Source organism: Typha latifolia, chromosome 9 (genome assembly GCF_019914945.1).
Source record: "Typha latifolia isolate L0001 chromosome 9, TyphaL0001v2, whole genome shotgun sequence".
NCBI classification, from domain to species: domain Eukaryota; kingdom Viridiplantae; phylum Streptophyta; class Magnoliopsida; order Poales; family Typhaceae; genus Typha; species Typha latifolia.
The window spans coordinates 5,778,958-5,804,515 of record NC_133094.1 but is presented as its reverse complement, the minus strand read 5'-3'; the positions used below and the strand labels follow the sequence as shown (position 1 = coordinate 5,804,515).

Below are 25,558 nucleotides of genomic sequence, written 5' to 3'. Positions count from 1 at the left end.
TAGGTTAGATTGCTTTTTTGTGAGAACAATTTATTCCCAAGATCAGCAATTCTATATGTCTAACTACAGGATTAAAATAATATATAATAATATTGAGAGAGTATTCAAGTGGAGGATCATCAACTTTAATAATGAATCATTTTTATTAAAGTGGTTTTACCTTTTCTTTAAAAACAGTTTGGAAATTCACTTACTTGCTCAATAAGTTTGAAAGATAGATCTATTTCCCCAAATAGGTTCAAAGAAGAAAGGGGTCATTTCTAAAAAAAATAGAAAAGTAAAATGTTTTCAAATTTGCATTATGACTTTTTTTATTTTTTATTTTTTTTGCATAAATGTCTATCTAAACTCTTTTTACTATCTACTAAATCTATAGATGACAAATAAGGAATTAGTAGACACCCTCATAATCCAGTGATGCTACAAAAACTAAATCTATTTTGGATCTAGCCAAGAAGTCGAAAGAGAAAATGAAAGGCATTAATTAAAGGCTACTCAAGAGAGACTATGAACTGATGAGACAAACTGACTTTGGGAGGCAAAAAGGTATGACTAAATTTTCTTGTATAACTTTTATTATTCAAGAGTGCTAGAAGGCTCTACAAAGACTGAGCCGAGCCGAGCCGAGCCACTATCGTCAAACAAATGAAATTTGTTTTCTTTCCCGAACCATCAAAGAGAGATCGACCGCTCAATAACCCGTCGCTGGGTGGTACGGTTTCTTTTTCTTCTTTTAATTAAGCATAGACAGGTATAATTGGACTTTCCTCTAATTTACATAATAAGGTTGCATATATTCATTCATCCAAATGGTTAGCTACAAAAATTTAACCCAAGAAAACCCCACAAGATCATGAAATTGGAGTGCTTAATATTTTTGAAATCCATGAACACCAAGACATGAACAATCGTAATTCATTAATTTACAGTGCAAGAGTGAGATCCAAACTGCCCTCTTCTTCCTTCCTCTCTCCCTTCTCTTTCTCCAGATTGCTATCTTGCTCGAAGTCCTCTAACTTAAAAGTGGGCCTCCAGATTGGCTCCTCCTCCTTCTTCGCCCTCTTATTAGTAGCAGCCGTGGAGTTGCTCCTCCATTGATTCCTCATGGCCTTGATGTTCCCAAGAAGCGCAAAGAACTTCTCAATCTTCTCTTCATCCCCTTCTTCATTTGTTGAAGCTTCTGCTGCTTCTGGTATTGTAGATGGTAATGGAGGTAGGTCATCAGAAATTGGCCTCTTTGTTCTCTCACTTCTCCTTTCCATGACGTCAAATTATTGGAAGGAGAAGACCAACTCCACCAAACTGGACGAAATATATATATAAGAGAGGGAGAGAAGCGTCTCGTTCTTTCTTGCCTCTTGGGCTTTCGGGATAAACGAGGCCTTAAAATGGGTTCGAAACATATGGAAATCATTCAGAACGGGCATTTGACGAAATTGCCCTCCCCGAGATGGAGAGTTTAGATTTTGGGGAGAGGGGCGTTTCTGGCAGTCGAGGAATTTGAGGAGTTGGTTGTGTCTTTCCTAATCTATGAATTTTTGGTGTGGATGCGCGATGTCATCTGATGACGTCGCCACGTGGCGTCATCGTGGAAGACGTCAGTCAGCTGACGTTTAAGGGTGACGCAGAAGGTATTGAATTATTTCCTAAGAAACAACGAAAGAAATGTATTATTGTACGACAGTGGTTTGACCTCATACTACGTTTTCCAACTTAGAATTATGATCTAGTGCACAGTGGATCATCTTTTCTTTAGCTATAACTGCAGATTCGTAGCCCATAGTTCTTACTAGCTGTAACTGCAGATTCGTAGCTATAACTTCTACTTCTTTTCTATTATTAATTCTTCTACTTCTTCCGATCCTTAATCATTCGCTCACTCTTTAAATAATAAAGTAAAAAATTAATTAAAGATAGTAATAAAATAATTAAGATTAGTTAAATAATAAAAAACACAACTCTACATAATTATTATTTATTTATATGTAAATTATAATATAAAATTTTGTACTTAAACATAAAATTTTGTACTTAAATTATAAACTATTCATTCCAACACAAATAGAGTCATAATATGTAGAAATTGTAAATGCAAAAGTTGTAAATAATAATGTTACGGATTTTATCCAATTAATTTCATAATATTTGAAGTTCAGATAATTATCTTTTAAATTTTTTTTTAAAACTGTACTAAATTTAAAATTTATAGTTTAAGTACAAAAAACTATATAACCTGTACAGTTTTCTTCTTCTTCTTAATCTTTTTCTTCTGTTTTTTCTTTTTCTTCTTATGTTGCTGCTTCATTTTTATTATTGATTCTTCTTGTTATTCTTTATTTCTTAATTATTCTTTTTTTATATAAGTCTTTCTAATTACTTTTTAATTAATATAATAGGAGACTAATCAGAGATAGTGATGAGATAATTAGGATAAATTAAAATTAATAAATTTTTTAATTAATATTTTAAAAGAGAATTTAATCTATATTGCAAATAAATTATAATATCTACTTAAAAAACTTATGAATTATAGTTAGAATTTCGTACTTAAATGAGGAATTTATTCATTTCGTCGCAAATAGGTTCCTAATATGAAGAAACTTTGAATACAAAAGTTGTAAATCATTATGTCACCGATTTTATCCAGTTAGTTTTATAATATTTGGAGGTCAAATGATTATCTTTTGAATATTTTTTTAAACTATATTAAATTAGAATTTTGTAATTTAAGAATGAAAACTATGTGTCCTATACCCTTTTCTTTTTCTTCTTATTTCATTTCATGCAAAAAAAAAGTCTTCAGATAGATTTCTAATCTAAAGAAACTCTGAATAGTAAAATTATAGATCATAATGTACCAATTTTATTCATTCATTTCCAATTATTTAGATGTTAGGTGAATATCTTCTATATATTTTTACAAAACTATGTAGAATTAGAATTTCGTAGTTTAAGTATAAAATTTATAATTTAAATATAAATTTTGTAATTAAACTATGAAATTTTAGTTTACACAGTTTTGAATAATATTCAAAAGATAATCATCTGACATCCACAAATTATGAAACTAATCAGATAAAATATGTGACATCATGATCTAGAACTTTTATGTTTAGAGTTTCTTCAAATTCAAAATTTATCTGCAGCTAAACAAAGAATTCATAATTTAAGTACAAAATTTATAGTTTAAGTATGAAATTCTAACAATAATTCATAATTTTCTAAATAAATACTGCAATTTATTTATGTTACGATCCGACCACATGGGTTAAGTCGAGTCAAATTAGTTGGTTAGCCTTATCTTATTATTTTGAATTTCAAATAAATCGTATAATCCACATGTAGATCTGATCCGTAAGGGATTTTACTCTTATAAATAGGGGTGGACATGTGTTGATAATTATCATGGGAAGAAATCTGAATTTAGCTAGTTATTATTTTCGTCCTTATCTTTTATTTAGCCGTTATATTACTTTATCTTTTTAGGAGTAGATCATAGCCATAAAAACATCCCAACCTTCCAAACCTAGCTACCTCCTACCTCCAACAGTCACCCTGCAATACGGCCACGACCAGTCCCTTCCACGGGAACCCCACACCCAAGCCTAGGCTATCTTTCACGTCAGCATCGGCTGGAAGATCACCAACCATGGCGGTTCATGCTAAAGCAAACCCGCAGTTAGTGGCTGTAGGTCCGACGCTCCCACACCCCCTGGCAGCCATGGCTGGCTTCCTCGGGCTGCCATCCAGCTAGTGGTGGCTGCCGTAGCCATCGGCGACCGTCGGGTGGCCAAACTCGACAGCCACAGCCACGGGAAGCTACTCTTATGTCGGGGTGGCTCCGCCATATCTTCCCACCATCACAGCTCCCTCACAATGGGGCCACTAGTCCCTTTCGCAGCCGCCGAGGGCCAGTGGACCCACCAGGGATGTGCCACGACCGCTATTGTAGCCCCTCAAGCTCGAGCTCGATAATTAGGTTTCCTCGCCGCTTGCTACCATTCTGCCACCGCAAGGACTAGTCACGGGCCGACTGCTGGCGATCCACGACCGATCCCAACCGTTGTTGCCCCCTATGCATCTTATTGCGACGCCCCTAGGCCGAATTCCAAATTCAGCCCTAGGGTTAGGGTTAGATTATTGGAATGAAGGAGATGGAGCGCACAATTTTGGATGCAAGCTAAATTTTTGTGAACTAATTTGACCACCTCATGCGAACCAGTTTGGAACCCATGAACAAGACCCTAAGCATGAGTACGAGCTCGAGGATGAATGGTGGAATGACTCAATGAGCCCATATCATCAGATTAAGTCGAACCCGCGTGCAACCTGGGTGCGACATGAGCCGAACCCGTGGGCCTATGACCCACAAGACCATCCTCAACCCATGAGGTCACTTCGCCCATGATGACAGACCACATTTTGGGATCTAAGCTCAAACCATTAAGCGTGATTTTCCAAAATTCTCTAGAAGAGACCCACTAGACTAGACCTATCTAGCGGAGCAATTTTTCACGTACGATGACAGACCACAATTTTTCACGCATGACCACTAGAAGGTCCAGCTAGCCTCATTTCACTTTGGAGGGCGTGGCGATTAGGTGGTACGAATCGACTGAGCGGACTTGGCCATTCGAGTCTTGGCAAGACTTTGCGGATGCAGTTTGTGCTTGGTTCGGTCTGACCTAAGCTGACTCAGTCAATAATAGTTTGAGCTTACTGTGAGGAGTTCAAGTGGATATGCAACCGAGTCACTAACTGGTCTGACTCGGCCCTGAAGAGTACCTACATTAGTGGGCTCAGGCTTGAAATTCAGACTGAGGTCAAGGCTTTAAAGCTCACTACTTCTGACGAGGTATTCTCCTTAGCTGTTCTGATGGAGTCCAAGTTGGATTAGCTGAACCAGATACGCAAGGAGGAAAGAAGAAAGACGACCCAAGCCTATGGCCCACTAGAGACGGCAGCTCCCCGACTCAGCCTACACCATCGGCTCAGCCTAACCGACAGATGATCACGCGCCGAAGAAAAGGCTTGTGTTTCTACTGTGATAACCGATTTAACCCCAATCATAAATGCAAGCGCCAGCCAGCTCACATCATATTCCTAAGCGGACTCGAGAAAGACGAACCCGAATCCATTGATTAGCACGACAAGTTGTATGAGTACAAGGACGTGAGAAATTAGTCACCTTAAGGACAAGGTATCGAAAGCGTGGTGGATTGTTACGATCCGATCACATAGATTAAGTCGAGTCAAGTCGAGTTGAGTCAAGTTAGTTACTTAACTTTATCTTATTGTTTTGAATTTTAAAAAAATCAAATAATCGCATGTGGATCCGATCCGCTATGGATTTTACTCCTATAAATAAGGATAGATATGTGTTGATAATTATCATTGGAAGAAATCTGAATTTAGCCTGTTATTATTTTCGTCCTTATATTTTATCTAGCCATTAGATCGCTTTATATTTCAAAGAGTAGATTATAGTCGTAGAAACATCCAAACCTTCCAAATCCTAGACACCTCCTACCTCTAGTAGCCACCCTATAATACGGCTATCCACCACCACCCTTGGCTATCCGCCATCCTCCGATGACCGCTGCAACTTCGAATATTTACCATTCTGCCCTCTTTGACGTATCTCCACTATTTTATTTTTAACTTTTTCATCCCGACCTTAGATTTATGTGAAACTAGAGCCATTAGAACCTTATCTCACGAAGCTATCTCCACCTAAATTTTTATAATTTTCTTATGTCCGGATCGGTCTAGATCTGATCCGTAATAATTCGCAACATAGATTAAGTTCTCTTTTTAAAATATTGATTTTTTTTTATTTAAACTATTTCATAATTAGTCTCTTACTATATTAATAAAGAGAAATTAGAGATACTTATATAGAAAAAAAAGAGAAAATTAAGAGATAGAAAAAAATAGCAGTAGCAAAAGAAGAAAAAGAAGAAAAAAGGAAAACAATTTTCGTTGTTTTTTTATACACTACATAATTTACATATTTTACCGTTATAATTTATATAAAAAATAATAATTATGCAAAGTCATAATTTTGGTTATTTAACTAATCATATTTATCTCACCACTATCTCTATTAATCTCTTATTTTATTTATTGAAAAGTGATTAGAGAGACTTGTATAAAAAAAAGATTAGGAGATAAAAAAAAGGAGCAGCAACAGTAGAAGAAAAAATATTTTAAAAACTTATGAATTACAGTTAAAATCAATATTTCAAAAAAAAAACTTAATCGATGCTATAAATAAATTACTACTTAAATATAGAATTTCATACTTAAATTATTTATCTCACCACTATCTCTATTAATCGATGCTATTTATCTCACCACTATCTCTATTAATCTCTTATTTTATTTATTGAAAAGTGATTAGAGAGACTTGTATAAAAAAAAAGATTAGGAGATAAAAAAAAAGGAGCAGCAGCAACAGCAGAAGAAAAAATATTTCAAAAACTTATGAATTACAATTAAAATCAATATTTCAAAAAGAAAACTTAATCGATGCTATAAATAAATTACAACTTAAATATATATATCCTTAATCTAAAGAAACTTTAAATACAAAAGTTCTAAATTATGATGTCACCGATTTGATCCGATTAATTTCATAATCATAGATAGATTCATAATCTAAAGAAATTATGAATATAAAAGTTCTAAATTATGATGTCACGGATTTTATCCAATTAATTTTATAATTTTTGAACGTCAGATGATTATCTTTTGAATATTTTTATGAAAATATGTAAAATTAAAATTTTGCATTTAAGTACGAAATTCTGTGTTTAAATGTGAAATTATGTATTTAAGTGCAAAATTCTGACTATAATTCATAATTTTATATTTAAATTAGAAATTATTCATTTCACCATAAATAAAATTCTAATTTAAAAACTTTGAATATAAAAGTTGTAAATCATGATGTCACTAATTTTATCCAATTAGTTTCATTATATTTAAACATCAAATAATTATCTTCTAAATATTTTTCTAAAATAATGCTAAATTGTAAATTTGTAGTTTAAGTCAGAAAACTATAAGACGTATACTCTTTTCTTTTTCTTATTCTTTTTATGTTTCTTCTTCTTTTTCTTTATTGTTACTTTTTCTTTTTCTATCTTTTAATCATTTTTTCTAAATTCTATACAAGTCTTTCTAATTTTTTTTTAATTAATTAAATAAAAGATTAATCAGAGATAGTGGTAAGATAATTAGGATTAGTCTCTTACTTTATCATAATTATCTCACAACTATCTCCTATTAATTTTTTATTTTATTAATTAAAGAGTGTTTAAATAGAGTTGTGTAGAAAAAAAAAATAGAGAACGATTAAGAGATAGAAGAAGAATAAGAAGGAGAAGCAACAACAAAAAAGAAGAAAAAAAAGAAGAGAAAACATATTAATAATTTTCACAAATATAATAATAACTTTTATTATTTTTCTATACACTTTCTGTATACCGTAGAATTTACATATTTCACCATTAAAATTTATATCAAAATAAATAATAATTATATAGAGTTATATTTTTTATTATTTAATAAATCATAATTATACATAACTATCTTTGATTAGTCTCTAATTATTAATTAAAAAATGATTAGAAAAACTTGTTTAAAAAGAAATTAAAAGATAGAAAAAGGAGCAGCAAATGAAGAAGAAAAAGAAGAAGACAACTTAAAAGCATCATATAAAGTAGAAAATGAAGAAAATGAAGAAGAAAAAAAAATGATGAGAAAGAAGAAAGTGAGTGCGGGTCATTTCTTTCTCTTTCTTATAGTGTCCCATTAATATTTAATGAAACACTAAATGACAAAAAGAGCAAAGTTGAAAGAAAAATTAAAAAAAAAAACCTCAATTGAAAGGAAAATAATTATAATATTTTAAATGTTTTGTTTTGGAAAAAAAATCTATTTTTAGATAACATTTTTTATAATATGTTTAATAATCGTGTTAGACATTGATGGATTAGAGGTTAAATAAGTGAAATATAGAAGAGTTAATAAAACGAATTAATTGGGTTAAACGGGTTTCACGAGGTACCGTTATTCGATTTGCTTAATTTAACGAATCGACAGAGTCATTGAAATCGTTTGGAACGGATTCTTCTATTATCGTACTTATAACATGTGTTCCATTATGGAGAGTTTGACCCTTTGATCCCACTCATCTTCAACTTGTCTAAGTATTTGGACCGAGCCAACCTTGGAGCTTTTAGGAGGACCAGTCCGTTTGGCTTTCATGTATTTAATATAAATTATATCTACATTTATAAAGTATAATATAAAACTAATTCTTAATTTATGGATCTCATATGGTAATGGTATCCGCTTGTCAAGAGCACATGCAGTTTCTTGACATTCAAAATGAATGTTTAAACCCATCTAACCTCTTAACCTTTAATATATATTTAATGGAGGTTAACTCGGCTAGCAGTATATTTAATGGGGCTAGCTTTTCATATATTACATTCTTAGGAAAAATATATTTAATACCCTACCTTTGCTCGGGTATCAATATGCGTCAAAAATTATCTTGCTATTAGTTCTGTTAACTAAACTAAACTCTTAGGTTAATTTTAGAACACCAAAAAGATCACCAAGATATTATTTCTCAAACTTAAAATACCTTATCTAATACAAAATAACCTACCAAATCCAAACCAAAGTAACTACCCTTACATAAATATCTTATCCAAAAAACCAATGCACGTTAAAGACCATAGAAGAAAGAGTGTTGGACGAGGATAATTCACTTTAATTTTTTGGTTGGATCCAAATAGTTCTCTCTTGCTTTGAGTGATATTAGAGGAGAAGATAAAACACATTATGCCGTGAAAGAAAGAAGATAGAAGTATTTTTTTAATATTAAAAAAATTGCAGCATTAGTGTTAATCTAATCTAAAGTATTTATTTTTTTACTGAAAACGGAGTGCTCGATTTACGAATATTAAAAATTCAGTGGGAACATAAATAGGTGACTTACTCTTTGGGTCTACAGTTAGTTATTTATATATGCTAATAATATAAGTTTTTTATGTTGACACTTTAGTCATAAAGAATATTACAAGTACATAGAAAGTTGGCATTTTTAATCTATAACGTGACTAACTCTTTAGGTCTACGGTTAGTTATTTAATAAGAGAAGTTAAAATACCTACTAAAGAAAAGTCAAGAAAAAGAATTGATTACTAGTGAGAGAAATACATTACAAAAAGGAGAGATTAAAGGAGAAGAAAGACTTAAAAAAGAAAAAGTTAAGACTTAATTGTTGGCCAACATTATTGTACCTCTAGTTGTTTCATTTTACATCAGTACTGTTACTTCTGCTAACATTATTACAGGCCAAAATAGGTGTGACAAAGTTGGGTCAAATAATAGAAAATGATCTGGACTCCCACAAAAAGAAGCTGTTCAGACGTCTATTTATTCTGTTATATTCATCCTGAAGCCTTCGCCACACCTTCCCACTGATAGATACATTTGAACTCTTTCCGATAGTTGTTTGTTTAACTTTTTTTTTTTTAATTAAGAAAACATACACATGTATGTGCATGGGTGTATGTGCTATGTAAGGTTGAACAAGCATACCTCTATTCAAACTTGACACGTTTAAGTTTGAGTGATTCTTGATTTTAGCCTAAATCAAGCCGAGTTTGTGATGAAGCTAGCTTGTTTGAAATAAGTTGAGTCTAAGATTGATGATCAAGCAATGAGTGTAACAGCTTGTACCAAAATAGATAAATAAATAATATAAAAAATTTATTTTTGGACACGTGCCCTATTACCCTTTATTCTCCCCCCTCTCTCTCTCTCTAATACGTCTCGATCTGATTGGATTCATCTGGGCCACATTGGACTCTAGTTATTTATTTGCATTCTTTTTGGCAGCTACCTTATTAGTTGAGCCATGAACTAAGGTACGTGCTAAATGCAAACTTAACTTGTTAATTGGATAATTGAGTCTCGTCAAGTCGATTAAATGTTTTAGTAGAGTCATGAGTCGTATTGAGCACCCGAGCTCAACTCAAGCTAGTCGAGTTGTATTGGTTGCTCGAGTCCTTATCTAGGTCGGTCTAGGATTAGCATCTATAAACCTCTCATTCAACCTATATTCACTAATCTTAGACCGACCTAGATAAGGACTCAATCAACTAATATAACTCGACTAGCTTGAGTTGAACTTGGGTTCCTAATGCAGCTCATGACTTGACTAAAATATTTAATCGACTTGACTGGACTCAATTATCTAATTAATAAGTTGGGTTTACATTTAGCACATATTTGAGTTCATGGCTCAACTAACAAGGTAGTTGTCAAAAAGAATGCAAATAAATAACTAGATAAATAGACTCAATCCTATTAATCGAATGTATCACGAATGGATTCAATCTGACTGAGTCTTATCGGAAAGAGAGAGAGAGAGAGAGAATGGAAGAATGAGGGGCAATAGGGGAACGTGTCTAGAAATAATTTTTTTATATGATTTATTTTAGTACGAGATGTTACAATGAGTTTCACAAATAGTTACCCAAGTTTAGTTGTCTGTTATTTTATACCTCAATATTTCTAGTCCAAGGGCTTGCAAAGATTTGATTTAACCTCGTGTATTCTTGCACACAAGAAATTATATTCACATAAAAAGTGTGAAATATGATAAAAATCTTCTACCCGGAATTTTCTTTTATCAAATGAACTATTGGACATTACATTTGCGTTCTTGATACTGATTCTAGGGAAATTGTACTTTTACCTTTCCTATGGTTTAGGTTAATTTTATAAAATCTTTGTATACCTTTATCTTAAGCACTTAATCCATTATGATCTTGACAAAAGTACAACCGTTATTATTTTTATTTACCAAATTAGATATTATTTTTTTAGATTCTCATTAGAGACAAGTTGTAGAAGATTAGATCAGCTTTTCAATATATCTAAAATAATACTAATTAGATTTCAAATAATAAATATTTTGAACATATATATGTTTTTACGATATTTTTGTCTGCAACTTTGTTTCTAATATTTTTTTTTAAATTTGACCTATTTCTAATCAAATATGATGAAAAAAAACTAACTACATAATATATATATATATATATATATATATATGTATAATATAAAAATCAATTTCAACCTTATTGAACTAAGCCTGACTGAAATTAATGAGTCGGCCGCCTATACTCAAGCTTGGTTTGAAATTACTTTCTAACCTAATTTGCTTGTCAGGATTGGCTCATTTAATTTCGTGCCGAGTATAAGACGAGCAAATGCTTGAGTATTTTGACATCCTTATTTTTTAACACTCATCGAGGAACAAGGAAAGCAAACTCTTAAAAACATACCTCTATCAATTTTTGGAGGAAAAAAAGCAGAAGATTTGTAGTTTGCCTCTAATTAACAAAGATAATTTCTATATGATTAAATATGACTTCTAACAAAAATTAGAATCTAGTTTCAGGCGCCAACCTAATAATCGTAAGAGAAAACTTTTGAAGCATACCTTCATCAACTTTCAGAGATAAAAAATAGATTAGTACTTTGCCTCTAACTGTCAAAGATAATTTATATACAAACATTACTTCTCTAAGCCAGTAAGAAGTTAAGAACCACCATCCTAAAGCAACCGGCATGGGAACTAAAATTAAGGAGGTATAGTTATAAGTACAATTGAAGAGTCTGAATTGAGCTTGAGTCATAATTAGTCTAAGAATATAATCTTATAATCTTCATAGTTCTGAGAATATAATAAGAAAAATATTCATACAATTGCCAAAATATATGAAACTAGCTTTGTTAGATTGGTGACGTCATGATCGATGTTTATTGTATTTGAATTTTTATTTAGACTTAAATTCTATCTAGACGGGACTAAAAATTAATCCATAAGAGATTTAGGGATTGTTCATATAAACTTAATAGTTTATTTTTTATTCGATTTTAGAACTCTTTATTTTGTAATCTATAAATAGGCCTTATGGTGCAATTTCAGACATGAATAATCTTACCTTTCTACTTTGTATCCTAGGCATGTAGTGAATTATTGAATAGAATTTTTTTTCTTCTCTCTCTTTATCTCTCATTTCTCTAATTCTCTTAGCTCTAGCCATTATTTCATCTCTAACTTATCCCATTTTGTGTCTCTGTCTTAGTCATTTTTATCCCCAATATGGTTATCGTCTTTGTCATTGCCATAGCTATAGGCCAATTATAGCTTCACCCATCTATCACATCCACAAGCCACTATGACCTTCACTTCATCATCACCTCCTCCCTATAGCTAGCCTTCTTCATTAGTTGCATTATGCTCTCAGCTATAGCCACAACTTACTATTGTCCCCATTAGCTCTAGCCATCCGTCTACTATATCTAAATCCTAAATCATCCCATCTCATAGTTTAGTCTTTGCACGACCTTATGTTTAGTTGAAACAACACCTCATAGTCCCCTATAATCTCTATAAGTTTCGTTATTCCTCAAGTCCCATTCGCAAAAGTTGAAACACCACCTCAACCCAAGAGCGGTATAGTTATATTATTGATATATATATATATTGATGATATATGTACACATTAGTTTATGAGAAAAGACTTATTATCTACTCATATATTATTGAAAATACATTTATGTTCTTATTCAAGACAAGATACTCATTTTCAGATTTATCTTATCTAGTATATAATTTACTATATGTTTGACATCACTGACTTGTGATAAGTCTATTCATCGAGCCTTTAGGTAGACTTGAGATAGTGTAGAAGATAGATTATATAAAAATTGAATTGTACTAATGTGGTATATATATTTGTATTCTATTATATTGGACAATGATTTGTCTAACACATATTGGATTACATTTTTACCCCCATATATTAGTCAAAACTTGATAGTTTGTCATAGACTATGTGGGTCCAGCTAGATTATGTAAAGTATGGTAATTGTGAATTTAGATATTTATACGTGTTGGCCCATCTAGGAAAACCAAGAGGGGTTGAATTGTGTTTGCAACATAAATAAAAAGATAAAAACAAGTAAGCATGTATAAGAGTAAATTGTAGTGATAATAAAGAAAATTTAAAATTTCATATAACTTAAGAGAATGCAAATAAATAACTTTATACTTAAATGTATGATAATGCTATGAAAACTTAAATGAAATAAGCAAATAAAAGAGAGATAATATGACACCAAAATATATAGTGGTCCGGCAAATGCATACGTCGACTCCTCAAGATTTCTTACTTGAGAATTCACTATGCACTAAAATGCATACAATACTAGCTTACCAAAGTGCTAACAACCTTTGCACAAAAGATTTATCTCCCAAAATCTCTTCTCTCAAAATAATATTTGTTTTGAGTCAAAAAGTTCACCGACTTCTTCCAAGAGAGCTACCTAATCTCTCACTCACAAACCACGAATGCTTTTCTCTACTTTCTTTGCAAATTAAAATAAAAATCAAACACACCCAAGGTGTGTAACAACTCTTAAAGAGTTTGATTTACAAATAAATCATACTAAGTAAAAGAAAGAAGAAAGAAAGAAAACTTGTCAATGTAGAAACTTATCTTTTTCTCCAATATAGGTTGAATTATATTGCTCTTTTATGTATTCTTTACTTTGTCTTTCAAGCTTTTGCTTGAGCATGAGGTATGAACATCCTTTTATAGGTTTAAGAATTCACTTTTTCTATTTGAAATAATTTAAAATCATGAGCACTATTTTGCAAAGCATTTAATATGTGTAGATTTTAGTGAGATTTCTTTTTCTGCCTTGCAGCGACTTGTTGACAGTCAAACGGCCGAATTGGATTTTATAGCCAGAAAATAAGTTGAAGTTCTATGAGTTTTCTTTCCAAGCTAATTAGAATTGCATCAAAAGAATGTTTGGCCGAAAAATTATAGCCAAAAGAGTAAATCGTATTTAGAATATGTCATATTCTAGGCCCTATTACACATAGGTAATATCTGAATTTCAATGATATTTGTATATTAAAATTATAGAATATCAAGGGTACTTTTTATATATAAAGTACCATATTGATCAAATCAATATTATTTAAGTTTAATATCACATTTTTGAACATGATTACTCATAAAATGATGTCTAATTTTAATATACTAAAACGTTGAATATGATTTTTAGTCAAATTAATTGCACTTGTATTATCACACTTAATAGGAATATGAGGAAAATAAATCTAATATCTTCTAACGGTTGTTTCATCTATAAAATTTGAGCACAACTACTGATTGTATCATATTTAGCTTTGGCCATACGTAAAGCTATCGAATTTTATTTTTACTAAATTGTCCAAGAAATTGACAATGGCCACTAGTACTTTTTCGATCAATTTTACAACTGTTAAAATCCGCATCAATAAAATTAATAAAATCAAAAGGAACATTCTTAGGATGCCATAATTCTAAATTTTGAATGCCTAATAAATATCGAAAAATACCTTTAACGGCTACTATATGATTTTTTAATTTTATAAAGAGGGTAATATCTAGTTTTTCCCTTGTGAAATAATTATTAACAAGAAATTTACTTATCTTTCATACCATGCTCTAGGTATTTGTTTTAAACCATAAAATGCTTTTGTAAGTTTAAAAACATGATTTGGAAATTCACGATTTTGAAAACAGGAAGATTGTTCTACATAAACTTCCTCTGAAATATAATCATTTAGAAAAACATTTTTAACATCCATTTGATATAATTAATATTTTTAAAATATGAAAATATAAGTAATATTCCAATTGCTTCAAGTCTAGCTATCGGTGCAAACGTTTCATCAAAATCAATACCTTTTTCTTGATTGAAACATTGGGCTACTAATCTAGCTTTATTTTTAATTATGACACCGGATTCGTCTACTTTATTTTGAAAATTCTATTTATTTGGTCTAGGTTCTAAGATCCAAACTACATTTCTCTCAAATTGATTAAGCTATTCTTAATAGCTAAAATCTAATTTTTATCAACTTCCGCTTCTTTAAACATTTTGGCTATCTAAGAGAAAAGAAAAATTATTATAAATATTATGAAGTGCAGAGCGAATTTTTATACCTTCCGATGAATTGCCAATGATTAGATCCCTTGGATAATTATAATGATACCTCCGTTCTTTTGATAAGATTTAAGCACCATCTTTATGCCTTCATCTCTTTGATTAATATTTGAGCTTTCTTCTTGTGAATTTTCACATGTAACTCCTCTTTCTTTATCTTAATTGGTTACTTTCGCTAAACTTTATTCAATATTTATAACATCATCATCAATTACAATATTCTTAGAAAAAATATTATTAGATTCATCAAATATAACATGTATATGTTCTTCCATTACAAGTGTCCTTTTATTAAAAACTCTATATGACTTACTATATGTGGAATATCTAAGAAAAATAGTTTCATCCAATTTGGCATCAAATTTACCAAAAATTTCTTTTGTTATTTAAGACATAACATTTACACCCAAAAGCATGAAAATAACTAATATTTGGTTTTCTTCCTTTCCAAAGCTTATAAGGAGTTTTCTTAAGAATAAGCCTTATCATAGCTCGATTTACGATATAACAAGCTGTATTAACCACTTCGGTCTAAAATTATTTTAGTAAATTATTTTCGCAAAGCATGGTTCTAGTAATTTTTTCAAAAGTCCTATTTTTTCTCTCAATTACATCATTTTGTTGAGGAGTTCTAGTTTATTCCATGTTCATTATAAAAATTTTCAAAATCCTTGTTTTCAAATTCTCTGTACAAAATTTTGTAAAAGCATTCAAAGCTTCATCTTTACGAGAAAAAGAACCCAAGTAAATCTAGAAAAATTATCAATAATAACAAACCCATATTGTTTCCCACCATTGCTAGGACTTGTGGGACCAAATAAATTCATATGCAATAATTGTAAAGGTCTTGAAGTAGAAACAATATTTTAGCTTTGAAAGATGATTTTATTTGCTTTCCTTTTTGATATGCATCACAAATGTTATCCTTTCAAATTTAATTTTCAGACAACCAATAACTAGCTTGTCTTTTCGAAAGTTTTAGAATCAAATTCATACTAGCAAGAGCAAGTCTTCTATGCCATAAGAAACCATTATCATTTATAGCCAAAAAAAACATTTAATATTGAAAGAAGAAACATATTTAAGATTAACAATGTAAATAATTTTATGTCTATATGTAACAAATAAAGTCTTACTATCTTTAATATTTTCTATCGTACAATGAGATTGCTCAAATATATTTCTATTTCCTTTATCACATAATTGACTAATACTTAGACAATTATGTTTTAATTTTTCAACAAATAAAATTATTAATAGTAAGAGAATGAATTTTATCGATATTAGCAATACCAATAATTTTTCCTTTACTATTGTCTCTAAATGGGACATGCCCTTCATCTTTGGGTGCTAATGTTATGAACTTTGATTCTCTCTAATCATATATCTTGAGCATAAATTATTTAAAAACTTATATATCTTCCATGCCTTTGGATTTTAAACGTACCTATAAAAATAAAAAATACTCATTGAAATATGTTACCTACTCTAATTTGGGTCCAAATAGGTTAGTTGTAAAAAAAATTACACATGTTTTTTTAAATCCAAACTATTTTGGTTCCAATATAAATAAGGTTATCAGGAACTCAAACATATTTTTTTCAATAAAACTATTACTTCTAATAGGACGTAACCATTATTCATACAATAATGATAAATAATATTATGATTATGCGAAGATGTTGCCTTAAAAAACAAGATTTTATAAATCTTTTAATTTTGAGAATAATCATAATCAATGTCAATTTTAATAAGATAGCATCTCTTTTTCAAGTAAAGTATTTTTAAATTTTCTTTTCCTTACACAAACTTGAAAAGTGTGAAAGTTAAATATTCAATTTTTCTTTTCAAAAATTCAATATCATGCTTGAAATCTTTTGAAGAAGAAATTTTTATTTTTGAAGAAAGTTCTTTGACTCTCTTTTTCAAAACCTCATTTTTATTTTTCATAACAATTTTTATGAGAAAGAGAAGAAATAATCTTTTAAGAGCAACATTTTTTATTCTAATTTTTCTAAGTTTATCACGTAATTCCTCAAAGGGACTTTACAATTCATCATATAAGAAATTTACTAATTGATTCACATACTTTTTTTTATCTTCTTTTGCCATGAAGCAAAGATTTACAAGCTCATAATTATTTTTTTCATCGAAGCTACTTGAATCACTTTCACCCTATGCTGCTACAATAGCCTTCTTGTCATTTTTGCTTGACTTCTTTAGTTGAGGACGATCGTATTTGATGTGACCCGGCTTATTAGATTAATAACAAATGATTTTATTTTTAGTTGCATCTTGTTTTTTTTTCCATAGACTTTGCTTTCTTTTACTTAGAAATCTTTTAAATTTTCTTATAAGTAAAGCAAGATCATCATCTTCTTCGCTTGATTTATTAGTGATGAATGATTGAAGAGCCAAGCATTTCTTTAAACCTAAGAACCTTTCTTACCATTTCAACATAAGTAAAAGATTTACCAAGATATTTCAAAGCATTAGTAATATTAGTAAACTTAGTAAACATATCAAAAATAGATTCTTCGAAATTCATACTAAATAGTTCATAACTACGCATAAGCATACTAATTTTTGATTCTTTAACTTGATTAGTACCTTCAATAGTAACTTCTAATCTATTCCAAATTCCTTTAGCTGATTTATATATAGAGATTCTATTGAACTCATTAGGATTTAACGCACAATATAATAAGTTCATGGTTTCAGCATTCATATGAATATTCTTTATACCAATTTAATTTCATTCATTTTTGGACTTATTAATAACCTTTCCATCTACAACTATATTTGATATTCTAGAACTATTTATAACTACCTTCCATAACTCATAATTTATGGGTTGGATATATATTCTCATTCTAGCCTTCTAAAAATGAGGTCTATTGGTTAATTGACCTTTGGCAAGAGAGGTTTCTACTATGGTTATTATAATCTTCTATAAGATGATTAAGTCTAAAAATGGAGACATTGCTCTGATACTAATTATTAGCTCAACTAGGCAACTCAAGAGTGGGGATGAATTGGGTTTACAAACTAAATAAAAAAAATAAAAATCAACTAAGTATAAGTGCATATTGTAATGATAGTAAGAAATTCAAAGCTTCGTATAACTTAAAAGAATACAAATAAATAATTTAATGCTTATGTGTACGATAATGCTATAAAAACTTAAACAAAATAAGTATAAAAAAAAGAGAGCATATGACACTAAAATATATAAAGGGCCAATGCCTATGTCCACTCCTCAATGTTTCTTACTTGAGAATTTATTATACACTAAAATGCATACAACACTAGCTTATTAAGATGCTAGCAATTTTACACAAAGAGATCTATCCTCTAAAATCTCTTCTATCAAAATAACATTTGTTGGCTCAGACTAGTTGGTAGGAACTCCAAATTGATTGTAAACAGACTCGCTTGAATTAGCAAGGGTTATACATGGGGAGGCAACGCGCCCTTGACGCATCCGAAATTTAATCCTTGAGTGTGAGGCAATCATAGATAAAATGAATAAGAGGCAAATCCTGCGTATACTCAGATAAGCGAACAAGTTCGTTGATTGGGCAGCAAAATGCAGCAAATTAGGATCGATCTAGTTCTCCTTTGTATGGAGACTTAGGGACCCATTAAACCCGGATTTGTGTAATCTTTATTTCTTTGGACTCCACCTATACGCAAGCAGGTGCATCAGCTGAATACAGCTCACTGATTTTCAAAAAAAAAAAAAGAGAAAAAGAAAAGAAAAGAAAAAAGAGACTTTGAAATCGAGATCGAGTCTTAGTCGGAAATAAGCTCGATCTCGACCGGGAGCTCGGTTCGTTTACACCCATTAACTGGCAAGTTGGATTTCTAATCCGAGTCGGATTTCTAATCCGAGTCGGATTTGGATTTCTAATCCGAATCAGATTCCCGAAACCTATTCCTATTTATATGGGAGAAGAGGAGAAGTGCAGAAGCAAAAAAAAAAGCTAGGACAAGAGACGGACAAAGAGAAGGATTCATGGCGAACACGAACCGCGAATTTTCAGGTCAACCCAAATCTCCCGAATTGAGAGAGGAAGACGGGAGATCTCCGGCGGCAGCGCCGTCAAATCAGCTGTCGAGGGAGCAGCGGGAGGCGATTCGGTTGTCGTTGGTGAAGAGGAAGAAGGACTTTAAGCAGATGGAGAGGGTGAGGGGGAGATGGATCAACGTGCTCGAGGGACTCGAACTCCACACCGGCGTTTTCAGCGCCGTCGAGCAGCAGAAGATTGTGGATTGCGTATATGATATGCAGGAGGAGGGGAGACGGGGCAGGCTGAGAGGTATTGTCTTGGCTTCTCTTCTCTTTTAACTTCTCATATTTTCCTTATGCTTTCCACAGCTTAGTTTGTATGGATAAAGATTAGGTTAGCCGAATTCAACTGCATTTTGTGATAAGAAGGAAGATTAGGTTAGCCAAATACAACCAGGATGTTGAAATAGGATGGATCTTGTAATTATAGTTCAGAAGGAAGAAGATTAACTGCAACACAATGATAGACGAAATATGCAGTCATTTGTTGTCAAAATCTGTGGAGTTTGGTTTTCTTTAAGGGAAAAAAATACTTTTAATGTTGTACATTACTGATAGTCAATTGATGCCTGCGAAGTAACTTGGATTCACAATTTTTTTTTCAAGAGCGGACTTATTCAGAGCCACATAAATGGATGCGAGGAAAAGGGCGGGTCACGCTACAATTCGGCTGCTGCTATAACTATGCAGTGGTAAGTCTTTTATATAGTTTGGATATCTTATAACTAGTCTGGTATTGACATGAAATTTATATGCAGGACAAAAAGGGAAACCCTCCTGGTATAATTAGAGATGAGGAAGTTGATCCTATTCCTCCCTTGTTAAAAATGATGATTAGGAGGATGGTAGCGTGGCATGTTCTTCCACCCACCTGCGTCCCCAACAGCTGCATCATAAACATCTACGATAAAGATGACTGCATCCCTCCACATATCGACCATCATGATTTCGTGAGGCCATTCTGCACAGTCTCATTTTTATCGGAATGCAACATTTTATTCGGGACAGAGCTAAAAGTAGTTGCGCCGGGAGAATTTGCTGGCTCTGCTTCTATACCTTTACCGCTCGGGTATGTATATTAATCAGTTTTCCAGTTACCATTAATGTTTATTTACTACTCCTCTTTCTTGATACTGCACTTACATTTTAGCATCGATCTACATAATTCATTTACTTGTTTCTTTCTTGCAGATCTGTGCTTATATTGAAGGGCAATGGTGCAGATGTGGCAAAGCACTGTATACCTGCTGTACCATCCAAAAGGTATTACTTGCAAGAGTTCGATGCAGTATCTCTTTTCTTAATTTTATCAATTCTTTGGAGTTCTTACATTATATTTTCCTGTATACAGGATCTCTATTACATTTAGAAAGATGGACGATAGCAAACTTCCATATGGATACATGCCTGACCCAGAGCTGCGAAATCTTCGACCCCTACCATATCCATCAACCGTAACTCCAGTGAAATTGGTAGGAAGACAGGCATCTCCGGTGCAGCAAGAGTCTATTCCACTGGTACAAACCCAGCAAATAAATACACATATTTTGGAGCAGGAGCAGAAGGGATCTCCGGTGCAACAAGAGACTGATATTCAGTCAGCACGAATTCAGCAGAACAATATAAAACTGAGAGAGCAAAAGTTGAAGCAAAGCCCACAAATTTATGCTGATAGAAGAACCTCTGACTCCCCCTTCAGTTCAGATGATTTCCCTCCACTTGGTTCTAGCTCGGGGAGCAGTAGTCGGAGCAGATCAAATGGCACTTCGAGGCATTTACTCCAGAATTGAACTTGACGTGAATGTACTGTTTGAGTTTTTGTTCTTTGTTAGGTTTCTTATTCAATTTTGTATTCTTGTCCCAGATGTGAGCTATCCTGAGTATAGGCCTTAGTTGCCATTGAGTTGCACATTCTTTTGTTTGGCAGGAATCCTTATTTCGATGTACCAGCTATTAATATCATACTTCCGTTTTTCCCATCTTGTAAAAATTATTACATTGCCTCCTTGGTTATTAAGGTGTAACAACAGAGATGCAGACTGTTGGAAATCTCTCAAAACATGATTTATCCTTTAATGCTGATGAGAGCAAATATGATATCAAGATAACAATTTCTGTCAAATAAAGATGCAAAATGTTTTGGTATACACGAAAGTAAAACAGTTGAATGCTGTCTGTGATGCCATCATAATGTCCAACAGTCAAGATTATAGAGAACTAATTACAACTTTACAATTAATGGGAGAATAGTAAGACCCTAACATTTAATCAGGAGTATGTAGAGCTGCCCCAGACTGGAACTTCAGGTAAGCATCTTCAGTTGAAAGGAAAGATATCAAGAGAACAAATTTTTGAGAAGGGACTCTAGTATGACTGAAGAATACTAGTACTAATTTTAGATATATGGTTAGAGGGAGAAGCCTCACTCATCAGGTCCAAAATCATCATCAGAGGCACTCTCCAGAAAGGAGCCGAGAGATTTGCGTAACATGCTGAAAGATTTGTCATCCTGCGTCAAGAAATACAGAATGGGATTATGGTTTGTATAACAGTAAGGAAATATTAAATCTAGAAACTTGAAGATGCATCATCACACGCACCAGCATGAGAATAGTCTAAGACTGCCCAAAGTTATACTTACATGCTGGGCTTCAAGCAAACTAGTAAAACCCCGTAGGCTACTCAAGACATTTTTTTAAATTCCATTACCTGCTTCTTCTTTCTAAGAGATTCTTCAGCATTTGCTATCTTTTGTGCGCTGACTCTCTCAAGTTCAGATAGAGTAGTCTTTTCCTTCTTCCCTGCCCAATCATAAAACCACGAATTCAGCATCTACCAAGACTTAAGAGTAGTACGAATTCCCACAAGATAGGAACAAGTCTGTCACTCAACGCTGTTGTTCATATCGGGCAAATAACTTTTCCTTTTCGTCTTCAAATTTGGAAAACAATTCTGAAATACATAGGAAATTAGTGGTTAGTTCTTCAAAGTTGAATCATAATTATGCCTTGCCCACTAAGTACTTCACAAATTTCATGAATTTACAAAAAGCTCCTTAGTTTTCTGAAAATTTGAATAACCTAGCCAACAGTAATTTGCAGAGAATTTTAACAGAGGTATTAGAAAAGAGTCATGAATTAAGCACCAATCTTCCACGGCTCACATCTATCTGCATGAGAGACAAGAAAATATGTTCCAGGCAAGAAGGTTCATCTTATACAAAATGTGCCTGTTTTAGACAAAATGGCACACATGAAGAGAACTAAATGGTCATGATATATTTGCATAACTAAATAATATTTTACAATTCAAAAATAAATGAAAAATTAACATACTCCAAAAACGGTGAGGACGTTATCTGCAAGATAAATCTACCTCATGCAAAATGACATTAACACAGTAAGTATCATAAATACTTCAAATGTGAGACACATTGCTTTAGGTAATGAAAATATATATGATGCTCTTTCTCTGACATAAACCTGGATGTACCTTTAAAGGTCTGTAAAAAAGTTGCTTTCTCCTTGCAAAACTTGTCATGTGATGCCTGAAACTTAGTGAACTCATTCTTCAAAGACAATTCACACTGCATATCATGCAGGTTAGAGGTCATCAAAATAAATCAAATGAAAGGGCAACATCTCTTGTTACTAAAAAATTCAAGAAATATATTTCTAAGACCTCTTTGGAACTCTTTGATAAGGCCTTCAGGAAACTCTGCCTGCCCATGGAACAGAGTAACAGTAGTTAGAGTTGTTTGCTTATTGTAGAATAAATGAGAATTTGAGATTTCTTTGATAACTTCAGCCTTTTATAGTGATATTATGAGACAATCTACAAAATCACATAGGAAAATACCTACGGACGCTTAAAGAACAATAACAAAATTTCATGCATTAATACAACATTTAACATATATTAAATTCTTAGAAGAATTTAAACTATAAAGAGATGTTTTATACTAGTAAATAACTACGTAAATCAACTTATAAAAAAAAGATGAATTGTTCCTTCTTACCTTTCCTTGTCAAATTTTGACTTGGTATCATCCAACATTGTTCGAATCTCTGCTGCAACACTGTTGTTTAGGTAACTATCAGAAACTTATAATCTCAGCAGAGTCAGTACGTTCTACTTTAAGAGATAATGATCATGCTTCTGTAAGACTTACGCTAATTTAATAAGAAACAACAGAACCCAGCATGGGAATCTAATAAGGTCCATTTGACATGCACCATTTCACACATCATGATGCAGATATATAATTTGTTTACACAAAATGTCTAACAGCATCTCCCCACAGGTTTCGAGTAAATAATCCAGAGAATTCAACATAGAATGCCAGCTCAACAATAATAATTTTATATGCCAAATCATAGGATTAAGTAATTCTCACATAGAACTAGCAAATCAAATGATAACGTCCACGAAAGTGGGGGGGATACATAGATCTCATCAGAAGTGGCAAGGATTCACCTCCCAATCGTCTCCTCGTTCTTCTTCTGCCCGTCTTTCTGAGCCTTTTCCCTGATCTGCTGCAACGCCGAGATGATCCCTTTGATATCACTGAGATCATCACCATTTCAGAGATTTCATCCACAGATTCCAAGAACTAGAAATCCCGATCGAGATAAGTAGAAATTGAATGTAATAGACGAAGAGAGGAACTAGTTTACTACCTGGATAGATCGAGATCTGCGTCGAAATCGGCGATTCCTCGATGCTGCTTCTTCTCGGATCTGAAGGATTCCAAGTCCTTCCCTCGTCGCTTGCTGCTTCCTTTGGCTGCCGACATCGGAGATCAAACTGAGATCGGGATGCCGAGATCCAGATCTGATCGAAGGATTCTAGATCACGAAGAGAAGTTTCGGTTCGTCTACTCTCTCTCTCTCTGTGTGTATATATTGTGGCGCGCAATTCGAATTTTAAGCTTTAGATGGTGTCAATATTATTCCTCAGCTATTCAGCTAGCGCCATTTGGTTGCCTTTTGAATCTAGGGGTATTATCGTCCAAACAAGTAAAGTTCAAATCAATACGAGATTATGAGGGCTTTTCATGAGTTGCATAGGTCACCACCCTCATAAGATGAGATTAGAGGTGATCAATTGGCCCAACCCGCTCACACCTGACTCGAACCCGCCAGGTCCATACCGGCTAAGTCTTGACTTGAACCTGATTTGGCCTAGCCTAGCTCGAGCCCAAAAAAGCGATGGGCGGTACAAGCTGGCCCACCCTGAAAACCGACCGAAAAGCCCAGCTTGTTAGCTCCTTTAAATTCATCCTCAATTTTTCGTTCTTCATTCCTTCCTTAACTCTCCCCTCCAACCCTCTCCAATATCAACACAGATCGCCCCCCATTCTTTTCCCGCCACCTATAGCAAGGCGATGATCTCCCATCTCCTCACCACCGAATGGTCGTCCGAACTCCGATCTCGCCGCCATCGAGGTGACCTCTTTTTTCTCTATTACGGTTCTTGATTTAGATACATATTGGATATAATTAAACTGCTTCAAATTGTATTATTTTCTGTTTATGTTTAGTAAAATAAAATAACTTTTGGCAAGTGCGTTCGAATGCAAGTGGATAGCGTTCAAACGCTTGATTCGCATTCGCACATCTAGAGCATGATTTTTGGCTATTCGAACGCTTGATTCGCGTTCTTTGGGCCTTCAAAGGCGATTAGGGGCATTCGAACACGCAACGGATAAGTTGAGTCATAATATGATTTATTTAGAATTTTTGGATGATTGGCTAGCCTCCAAATATGTGAAAAACTAGCCAACTTGGAATGATTGATTATTGGGACTTGTTTTGTATCTTGAGCCAACTTCTCATTCCTCCTTCCTCCCCCTCGGAATCCAACTCGAGCTCTCGTCTATTGTCGAGATTAATCCTCCATCGCTTCTTCCTCCTCCCTCTAGTGACGAGCCATACCTGGAAACTTCCTTCATCCACCTCACCTTATTCAAAGCACTAACCTATCCATCATACCCATAATCATCTCCTATAACCCTAACTACATAATTCACGTCCATCCCGCCACCTCTTGACCTTTGGTCTTTTTTTCTTCATAACTTTCTATCTACTAACCCGATTGACGAGATTCTATTTGTGTTGGATTCCTTACTTCTAGAGAATAACATGTCCGAATCTCAGATTATTCCAACGATTGGATCAATCCCTATTTCCTTTGCACATTCTATGTCAAGTTTTGTCCAGATTAACAAATCGGATAGATAATCATCTTCACCAAAGGCGACTGTAACATTCTCTTTCCCTCGAGCTCTGATCCATCCTTCGGGAAGGCCTCCCTATCGCCGCTGGCTTCCCCGACTGGAAATCCTCCTCGTCACCATAGCTTCGGCTCCTACTCTCCCTCCCC

At 33.0% G+C, this 25,558-nt stretch overlaps 2 protein-coding genes across 3 annotated transcripts; one reads left to right on the top strand and one right to left on the bottom strand.

Moving 5' to 3' along the window:
• The first annotated feature begins 19,068 nt into the window (after window positions 1-19,068).
• LOC140794610 (RNA demethylase ALKBH9B-like) lies at window positions 19,069-21,164 on the top strand. The gene is made up of 5 exons (XM_073146708.1): window positions 19,069-19,424; window positions 19,781-19,866; window positions 19,933-20,243; window positions 20,366-20,437; window positions 20,526-21,164. Exons 1-5 carry the CDS (start codon window positions 19,121-19,123, stop codon window positions 20,962-20,964), a joined length of 1,212 nt encoding a protein of 403 aa, XP_073002809.1. The 5' UTR covers window positions 19,069-19,120; the 3' UTR covers window positions 20,965-21,164.
• A 104-nt stretch (window positions 21,165-21,268) lies between these two features.
• On the bottom strand, window positions 21,269-24,078 carry LOC140794611 (uncharacterized). 2 transcript variants are annotated; one of them, XM_073146709.1, is made up of 9 exons: window positions 23,854-24,078; window positions 23,651-23,740; window positions 23,193-23,252; window positions 22,856-22,895; window positions 22,667-22,760; window positions 22,067-22,126; window positions 21,884-21,975; window positions 21,601-21,683; window positions 21,269-21,488 (listed from the first exon to the last, which is right to left on the bottom strand). In XM_073146709.1, exons 1-9 carry the CDS (start codon window positions 23,967-23,969, stop codon window positions 21,443-21,445), a joined length of 681 nt encoding a protein of 226 aa, XP_073002810.1. In that variant the 5' UTR covers window positions 23,970-24,078; the 3' UTR covers window positions 21,269-21,442. The 2 variants fall into 2 exon arrangements, with proteins under 2 accessions (XP_073002810.1, XP_073002811.1); XM_073146710.1 differs by having other exon boundaries at window positions 21,269-21,683.
• Window positions 24,079-25,558: the final 1,480 nt, after the last annotated feature.